A 9,097-nucleotide genomic window follows, 5' to 3' on the forward strand; every position below is an offset into this window, starting at 1 on the left:
CCGTCCTGCGAGCAGGAGGAGGATATTAATGTCACCAAGTGAATTGATGATGACGATTGTTGTTGTCCCAGGGCATAAGCCGATTTGCCATCTTATCACAGGCCCATGCCCATCCCCATGCCCATCCCCATCCCGCTACACGGCTTTTGATTCCCTCGCCATCTCAGTCTCCGTGTCCGCTTTTGACTGCGACTCCACCTCAGATTCTGATTCTGATTCCGATTCCGATTCTGACTCCGATTTCAATCTCTGAAGCGAGCTTTCATAATGGGCTTCCTCCTCGTCGATTGACAGGCATAATAAATCATGTGTTATAGTATTAATCAACCGGCTGCCTGTCTTTTGCTCCTTCTCCTCTGGCTGTTCTCCTTGGCCACTGTTGCTGCTGGCGAGGTAATCGCTCGACATTTATTGCAGTTACCCCTGGGATCCCGAGGTAATACTGGCTTTAAGTCCTCCAGAGTGGAGCGTTTGAAAGTGTCCCTTGATTTCGATTCGCCGGCCTGTTATCTTGTCTTGTCTTGTTGGCTGCTTGGCTGGTTGGCACTTGCTGTTCGTCTTTTGCTTTCCAGGCATTTGCTTGCATTGTTTCTCTAATTGCCATTTGTCGCAGTGTCCTTCAGACCACCCCTCACACAGAAAAGCTGTCTGGCCGTCACATTAAGAACTTGTAAAGTTAAATTAAGTGTTTCGCCCACTAGGCAGAAAAAAGAGCCACTGGCGGCGCGGCCGGGAGTAGTTGAAGAAGTTTTGAATGGAATAATTGGATAAATATTCCTGTACTATGAACGCGTAGGTATTCCGAAAACGATATTGCGGGGAATTTAATGGGAAGTTCTTTAAAACAACATCAAAACAGTCATTTGATGATTTTCTACGCGGAATATCTGTATAATTCGTTTTATTTTATTGTGAATTCAACTACATGTGTATTTTACCCATTAACAGTCTTAAAATAAACCAATTAAAGGAAACTCTGCTCCACTGCGATTTAATTTCCGAATAATTTCTGAAACTGCCCACGCAGCTGCAGTTGCCTGAATTCACCTACAGAACGTGGCTAGTAATATTATTTAATTCACAGACTGGTAATTGTAATGCAATTAAGAGATTAGCTGGGAATGCCATTAGGCTTTATTGTCCTCGCTGAGAGGAGTGTAGGGGAGAGGAGAGGACAACAGCGGAGATGGTAGTTGTCATAGTTATCAGGCATTATCCTCTGAGTAGACCGTCTCCTATTTATTTTCCTTAATTCGGAAGCACTTCAATCATGTATCTGCTAAAAAATCCAAGCCGAACAAGAATGGAATGCACTTTTCAATTATTTAAATGACATTCTACAAATCTTAAGTGTTTACACCATTTGCCTAAAAGAGAAAAGCAAAAGCCTGAGAGGGGGAACAACTTAATGTAATTGCTGGCTCTTCGACGAGTCTGGTCTGGAAGACCAAAAACCCACCAAATCCGATACAGAAAAAATAAAAATAAGTCCTCTAGCGACCAGGGACCAGGAGGCGGGGGCCAGGACTACTTGTGGGCTGTCCACACGGTCCATTTAAATAAACCCAATGTTGACTTTGGCAAACTAGTTTGATTTCTTTTCGAGTATTTTTTGTTAAAAATAAATGTCCTTGCATTTTATTTTGCTTTCCATTTGATTTGATTTCCTGCCTAGGTCTATCCTCGACTCTTGTGCTCCTCTTGCTCGTGGGAGTTCCTTTTCCAGCTGATATCAGCAAAAATCGCAAATCAAATAAAGCAAATTGAATAAAAGACAAGTGCCACGCCTCTGAGCCTGAGCCAGAGCCAGAGCCAGAGACAGAGACTGTGGATGCGGATGCGGACCATCCAAAGTTCGGAACGGAATGGCTGTTGAGAGAGCGGCTATGGGTACGGGCTCTGGGAATGGGAATAGGAATGCGAATGAGCGTGGGCGTGGCAACGGACCTATAGTATAAAATTAGTTGCTAGTTCCATTCGTCGGGGGCTGTAAATGCGAGGACAGAAATCAAAATGTTCGCATAAAAGAATTATCTGTGCTTAAGTTAGATTATCCCTGGGCCATAGAATCCAATTGGCAATTGAATGGAAAGATGTCGCAGATTCGATTTTGCAACTCCACTTTCCTGCCCATCTTTGCACGTCCCCTCCACAGAAATGGCTTCCCGTCCCCCGAAGTCTACTGCCACTTGAGAAGTTGTCCAAGCGCTGTATCTGTCTTTGTATGCACTTCCCTTTTCTTTCATCCAGTTTCATTTGATTTTCCTTGGGCTTAGGCAAGTACCATTTCGATGTCTTTGTCTGGGTGCGGAAGCAAACATACATATGCTGGAGGTTTGGGAGTGGCCAGGGTTTTGGGGTTAGACAAATTTTGTAGCGCTATCAACAGAAGGTGGGACTGAATGAAGGGTGTGCTGTATGTATGTGTTCATTAACTTTGCTGGGATTGGGGATTAGGGTGGGGTAATGTCGAAAGGACGCCTCTTTGATCCTGAATGTTGTTAGCCAAAAAATCGTTTGCTATTTAACATACGAGTACCATTCTGTGAGGCGCTCAGATTGTTCTCCAGGAATTTATTGTTTTCGAACCCCTTTGAAAAATGTATTTTACATGTTTTTTCTCCTGGAACATAAATAGCAGAAATTGGTAATTACTCTAAAAAAATTGTTATGCACACGACTTGAATCACTACAAGATTCCTACCTTATACTCTTCTACACTTCTACACATTGATATATCTATTCTTTAAATCTGCATTGAGAATGGTATCTATTATCTAGTATCTAGTATCTTATTATACACCCTTGTTCTCTAATGCAAATTCTCTGATTGAGATTCTCAAATGCCCTCGATTCAATACGTTAACTTCAAAGGATTTCAGAGAGTTGTCGCCACAAGTGAATCGGGACTATTTAGCATGAGATTAGATTAGATGAAAACTACTAGGACTTTGCTACTGATGATACTGCAACACTCATAGCTTTATCCCTGCTCTTCAAGAATTTCCTTGAAGAATTAAATTCCGTGTGCCTCTTCTTCAGACAAGTCTTTATTCTTTGTCAATTTCTTTGTTTTTGTTACACCTCAAACGATCTAAGTTAAGATCTCTACTCCAAAATAAGTGATTCTATTCTGCGAAACCGTTTTCATCGAGTCAAATCAATAATGTTTTTATTAATAGAATTCTTCGGTACCTAACAGAACAATTCATGAATGTAACCAACCGAACACTAATTACCACTCCGTTAACACAAACGGCTCTTGCCGGCCTTAGACGAGGTGTCCATCTCCCGAAGAACATCGTTCCAGAGATCAACCTCATATTTGATAAAGTCTAGGATAAGGGGCATTTCATAACTTCGTAGACTGGGCTTTATGCCTGAGGAATAGATGCGGATCCTTCGTTGAACAACGGCCATGGCCGGGTTGATGACTACACTTACCGCGCCGCTTGCATATCATCTTATACAGGGTTAAGATGCATTCCATGGAACATTCCTTGTCCAGATTGTTTTTGGCGATGACGTCCTTACAGGAGGTCAGAATCTTCTCCCACTTGAGGCACGTTTGACGCGCCTCTCTGTACGAGCGCTCCATCCTGCCCAGATCGTTCTTGAGGCCCAGCACAGTAAGAGACGCCTCGTTGGTAATCAGGAGCATCCGGTTCCGCATATTCTCGATTTCCTCCAGCTTCTGCAACTGCAGCTGGCTGATTTCTACCTGGGCAAGCACTAAGCAGGAAACAACACTCTGATATAGAGACACATTGGATGACCCATGTCTAAGCGCTTACTCAATGCGTCGCAGCGATCGATGCAGTCCTTGGGTGACTCAAAGATATCGGACACTTTCACCACATCGTTAAGGACGCGCTCGTATGGCTGAAACTCGGCAACCGTGTCTTTAAGATCAGTGCGGAAGACCTCCAGCTCGGACAGGGAGCTCTTGAAGCTATGGATTCCCTTGTTCAGCTCTACATGCAGGGCCTTCTGCTCATGAATGATCTTGTCCGCCACCCGCTTCTTTTCCACACAGTCCTTGATGAAGCTGTTCACCTCGATGAACCGCTTGCGCAAGCGCTCCTGCATCTTGTACATCTTCCGAGTACGCTGGCTGTTGACCAGGGACTGGCGCTTTGCATCCTGCAGCAATTGCTTCTGCAGCGCCTTCATCGCATTGTTCTCGTGAAGATTTTCGATGTAGATTATCTCAATCGAGTCTCCAGCCGAGTCCCAGTTGGGAGGCTTTCTAAACCACCGCGAGGGATTCAGGTGTCGATGAGGACTATTCAGTTAAAAGAGCAATACTTTAGTCAGCTTACACAAAGTACTGGTCCTGCTGGCGCGAGAGGCGGTAGTCGCCCACGGAGTGCTCGGGACGGAGGTCCAAGTTCCCGACCACATCAATTGTGAGGGTGGGCTTGTGGCGCGGCATTTTATCGGTGTATATAAAACCTCTTATAAAATATGTTGTAAGGAGAATATGTTCGTTCTCTGTAAGTATTTGGATAACTGATAGACTGTAAGGACAACTCCCCGCCTACTGTTTAACTGCCCTAAATGGTAGTACGATCGATCATTTTCCCTTTATTTAGTAACGTAATTATCAAATTCTTGCCATTATTGTAAGACTAGTCCCCTGCTGCAATCTATGAAGATTCAATTTGAGCACTATTCCTGGTTTCATTTGGGAATTGTAGTACAAATGTATTACTAACACTCTTGAAGGGATACTCTTTCCCTTTCGTCATTTTCAAGCCCATGGCAACTATTGCCTTGGCGATTTTCGATCGCTCAGGCAACGAATGTTTTTCTTTTCATCCAAATAAAATCATGTTCCAAGTAGGTCTCGTAAAATTTGTTACAATAATAATACACAGCTTACAGCAAACAGAAACAGAAACTCACAAGATTAGTATCCCACAAATTTCTTTGCTACATTTTGAAGTCAGGGGATTCGGTCAACAGCTCGAAGATGCCACGCGTTAAGCCCACCAAGAAGCTCGATGTCTTGGGCAACTTGGACTTGCGGCCCGAGCATGCTGTTGGGGACTACCTTAACTCTAAGATGCAGGACAAGTTCTTTGTGTAAGTTCTGGAACATCACGTATCCCCAAGATGATTAAAGATCGATTAACAGAAAACCGCCAAACTCCGACTCTGCCGGGGACTCCATCGAGCTATTGTTCATTCAGAACCATCGCGAGCATGACGCCATGACCAAGCTGCAGAAGGAGATGCTGGCCAGTGCCAAAAGGCAGACGGAGCTGAACTCGTCCCGCGTGCGAAAGATGTACAAGATCCAGGAGCGACTCAGGAAGCGCTTCATCGAGGTTAACAGCTTCATCAAGGACTGCGTGGACAAGAAGCGGGCGGCGGACAAGACCATCAACGATGAGATTGCCCTACACGGCGAACTGAGCGAGGGCATTGAGAACTTCAAGAGCTCCATAGGCGAGCTGAAGGCCTTCCGGGAAGCCCTCAAGGCCACCGTTCAGGAGTTCCAGCCGTATGAGAAGGTTCTGGACGAGGTGGTCAAGGTCTGCGATATATTCGTCTCTCCCAAGGACTGCATGGACCGATGTGATGCCCTAAGTGAGCATGCGATGAGCTGAGCTCAAAACAGCTCTCTGAAACATTATTTTAGTGCTTGCACAGGTCGAAATCAATCAGTTGGAGCAGAAGAAACTACAAGAAATCGAGGAAATGCGCAAGAGTATGGTGAAGGTCACCAATGAGGCTGCCCTGACGGTACTGGGCCTCAAAAACGATCTGGCCAAGCTCGAGCGCTCGTACAATGAGTCGAGGGTCTTGTGCCTAAAGTGGGAGAGCATCCTGGCCACCACCAAGGACACCATAACCAACAGCTACATGGACAAGGAGCGTAGTTTGGATGGCGTCAACGTCTTGTACCGCACGCTCTGCAAGCGTCGTGGTGAGTTCCTGGTTCAGTACTCATTCCATTCAAGCGGATAATCAGTCCTGCCAATCCTTTCACAGATCTACAGCCGGCTGCCTCTCGCAACGACGTTGAGAAACAGTTGGATTTCGTTAAGGCCGAGGTCGAGATACTGATGGGAGTCTTGAAAGCATCACAAGGCGATACGACGTCGGATGAACATGCCGTTGGAGAAGGGACCCTCTGCTAGCCGGGCCAAATTTAAATGTTTTCGTTGGAATTAAATTCAAAAGAATACTACAAGATATTCAGAAAAAAAAAATTCATTTAGATTCCGTGATATTGTATTTTCGCGTTACGTATGAGCATCAGATAATAAAATACCGATACTCTCGGGCCTAATATCAGCATCGATAATAAACATGACTTTTAAATAGGTTCAGCTCCCCTACAGCACAGAGTTATAAATCATTCGATCTATTTTTATCGGCCAAACCCTCTGGGTCCAAAAAAACCTTTAGATGGCGAAAGCCATTGAAACTAAGTGACCCTTAACCCCATATCCTTTCATATTCCGCTCCTCTTTGCACTCTGCACTCCCACTCCCCGTTGCACATCTTTCTCTGTCTTTGGCTTTGACCTACGACTGCAGTTGGTAACTGTTATTAATTGTTCCGCGCTGCATTCGCTTGTTAATGCCACTTTCTAATTGCTTTTACCTCATAAATCTCTTGCCCCAAGTAGCCTCATGCTTTGTTTCTTCACTCGGTCCGAGCTGGGTCCGGGTCCGGCTCCGGATCCGGCTTTTGTCGCCCGCTCTGCAGTCATCATAAGTCACCGAATTGTCGGACACTCAAGACAAATGTGACGCTGGCTTATTTAATTAGAAAGCTGCAGACAGGGCCAAGTCCGAGATCAGAGTGCAGCTAACGGCCCGGTCTGTGCATCAATTGGACATTAAGCACAAACTGCGCCAACTTCGGTTGACGGCTTTTTAATTACGTCAGCCAGGATAATGTTTTCCCAGCCAGCTCCTGCGTCCACTTCCCAGCGCTCGACATTTAGTGTCTTCCATCCCGCTATAGATGGCCAAAAAAGGGCGTTGTCAATTGGTATTTTCTTTCTATTTTTCGATTGGGAAAACTTTTTTAATTACCCCCGAAAAGAGACACTGAAAAAAAAAACATTTCTGCCGTCGCGACGGCTCTGATTTTCAATTATATATTGACAGTCGACTCGATTCGTCGTTTAACCTGTCGACCCCTTGACATGAGCTGGCCTGGCCCGGTTCAGCTCTCTCTCCCATTCGCTAAAAGTTCTCACCAAAAGTTTCGGGCTTAACACTTTAATGGGCCGGATCGTGGCTCTTTTTTAATAATTGATGCGCTTTTCGGCTGGATGCTGCAGCTCTGAAAATTATACCATTTTGTGCATTATTTACTGGCGATTTAATTGCATTTTAATTATGCGCAAATGTCAAACAGATAAATGAAATGTGGCAAAAATATTTAAAAACATAATTTACACGCGCGCCAAAGACAGAGATTAGCGGGCTGACAAATGCCCGCGACCGAAAATAAATCCCAGATAACCAGAAACACACACGCAGTGAACTGGAAATTGTCCCCACACCCAACCCGTTCGGGGCTTGACATCTTTATGCCTGGTCGCGGCTTCTGGTCGTGTTTCGATACCCATTCTCCGAAGACATTTCCGCTCTGGCTGGTCCGGGATTGGTCGGGGATGGGTGGGGGACTGGTCGGGGAGGGCGATTGGGGTCTGCAACAGAACGAACAGAACACAGAGGTGTTAGAACTCTGCCGTCTGTAGGTGATGTATGAAAACATTTTAATTAATGCTGACAGCTGAAAATGTCGCGGCCACCTTTTGTTGTGTAAATTCCATCGACTTCTTCCCGACGCGACCCGAGGCGTTGGACTCTATAATTATGATTGGATTTCGCTGCACGTTGACTGCTGCTTGAGAATTTTCCCATTTTTCCATTTCCATTTTCTTCTCACTCTCTTTCTCTTTCTATTTTGAACTCGCCCCGGCTCGTTTTTCCATTGAGCAACACGTCAACAAATTAATCCGCTTAGCCCTGGCGTACTCCTCCTGGGGGTTGACAGACTAGACAACAGCCAGACCCATCCACATCCACCTTCAAGCCCAAACCCTAACTATAACATAAACCCTAGCCCATACCCAATGAATCAGATCGGAAGACGGAGAAGGAGACGGAGACGGAGACAGAGACAGAGACAGACCGCCGCCAGACGCGGGGTTTGCCCAGACGGTCAAGCGTTAATCCTTAATAGTTGTTGGCTCTCAAACTTTTCTACGGCTTCCAGTCGGAGGGTGTTCTTTTTTTAATTTTTAATGCACGCGGGTGTCAAGGTGAATGAATGGGACAATTGTGTGTTGGGACTCCACTCCACTTGACTGGAGGGATAATTAATGGATTCAATTGTTCAGTAAATGAACAGCAAATCAATTGAGATTAGCATTAGCTGAAGAATTCAATCAATAATTATTACATTCAATAGAGTTGCGCATGTTCAGTTCAGTATTTTTATAAGACTCGACACAAAATTTCGAGCATTTTCCATAGTAAATGTCAATAGTAAATGGGAAAATTCCCACATTTAATCATTTTCTGACAAACAGCCAAGACTTTAGCCAATTTTACGACTAATGCCAGTCCAAAGTATCGACCCTGGCCATGCTTCACATGTAATACTACAGGTGCCCAGCCACATACATAACCTTTGGCTGGAGGGCAAAGTGCTCGGCGTCTGACCAGTATGTGCAGAAGGACAACAGGAGCGATAGCCATTTTCATAGTAATAACAATATATAACACACAAATTTGAATAACAAATTAACTCACACACATTCATGTAGAGCTCGGCTGAACGCAGAACACGATGAGTGACATTCAGGAAGTCTTTGACTCTGCCCCTGCCCCTGCACTTTCCTCTGTCTCCGACTCCGTGTCCGCCTCCGACTCCGCCGTGTGGCGTGAGACTCGAAATTGCCATTCGACTTGGCACTCCTGGGCGAGCCACATATAACATACAACATACAACATAATTGAATGCCTGCAGGATATGCACATAGGAGCAACCATAGCAATAGCCACAAAATATTTGCTTATGTAGACCAGACCAGACGAAACGAGACCAGCGCCAGCACCAG

General features: G+C 45.1%; 2 protein-coding genes across 2 annotated transcripts; one reads left to right on the top strand and one right to left on the bottom strand.

Moving 5' to 3' along the window:
* Positions 1-3,150: 3,150 nt before the first annotated feature.
* On the bottom strand, positions 3,151-4,525 carry LOC108161460. Its single transcript, XM_017295723.2, has 4 exons — positions 4,323-4,525; positions 3,795-4,249; positions 3,445-3,732; positions 3,151-3,380 (listed from the first exon to the last, which is right to left on the bottom strand). Exons 1-4 carry the CDS (start codon positions 4,433-4,435, stop codon positions 3,247-3,249), a joined length of 990 nt encoding a protein of 329 aa, XP_017151212.2. The 5' UTR covers positions 4,436-4,525; the 3' UTR covers positions 3,151-3,246.
* A 326-nt stretch (positions 4,526-4,851) lies between these two features.
* Positions 4,852-6,316, top strand: LOC108164306. Its single transcript, XM_017299955.2, has 4 exons — positions 4,852-5,088; positions 5,141-5,595; positions 5,648-5,935; positions 6,001-6,316. The coding sequence occupies exons 1-4, from the start codon at positions 4,976-4,978 to the stop codon at positions 6,147-6,149; spliced, it is 1,005 nt and encodes a 334-aa protein (XP_017155444.1). The 5' UTR covers positions 4,852-4,975; the 3' UTR covers positions 6,150-6,316.
* Positions 6,317-9,097: the final 2,781 nt, after the last annotated feature.

Source organism: Drosophila miranda, chromosome 4 (genome assembly GCF_003369915.1).
Source record: "Drosophila miranda strain MSH22 chromosome 4, D.miranda_PacBio2.1, whole genome shotgun sequence".
NCBI classification, from domain to species: domain Eukaryota; kingdom Metazoa; phylum Arthropoda; class Insecta; order Diptera; family Drosophilidae; genus Drosophila; species Drosophila miranda.

Excerpts from the sequence above, each read along its gene's own strand:
- LOC108161460 (XM_017295723.2), bottom strand. The coding sequence starts at position 4,435 with ATGCCGCGCCACAAGCCCACCCTCACAATTGATGTGGTCGGGAACTTG. Across the intron at positions 4,250-4,322 it reads CAGCAGGACCAGTACTTTGT|AAAGCCTCCCAACTGGGACT; the intron begins GTAAGCTGACTA and ends GCGGTGGTTTAG. Across the intron at positions 3,381-3,444 it reads GATGATATGCAAGCGGCGCG|GCATAAAGCCCAGTCTACGA; the intron begins GTAAGTGTAGTC and ends TCTATTCCTCAG.
- LOC108164306 (XM_017299955.2), top strand. The coding sequence starts at position 4,976 with ATGCCACGCGTTAAGCCCACCAAGAAGCTCGATGTCTTGGGCAACTTG. Across the intron at positions 5,089-5,140 it reads ATGCAGGACAAGTTCTTTGT|AAAACCGCCAAACTCCGACT; the intron begins GTAAGTTCTGGA and ends ATCGATTAACAG. Across the intron at positions 5,596-5,647 it reads GGACCGATGTGATGCCCTAA|TGCTTGCACAGGTCGAAATC; the intron begins GTGAGCATGCGA and ends ACATTATTTTAG.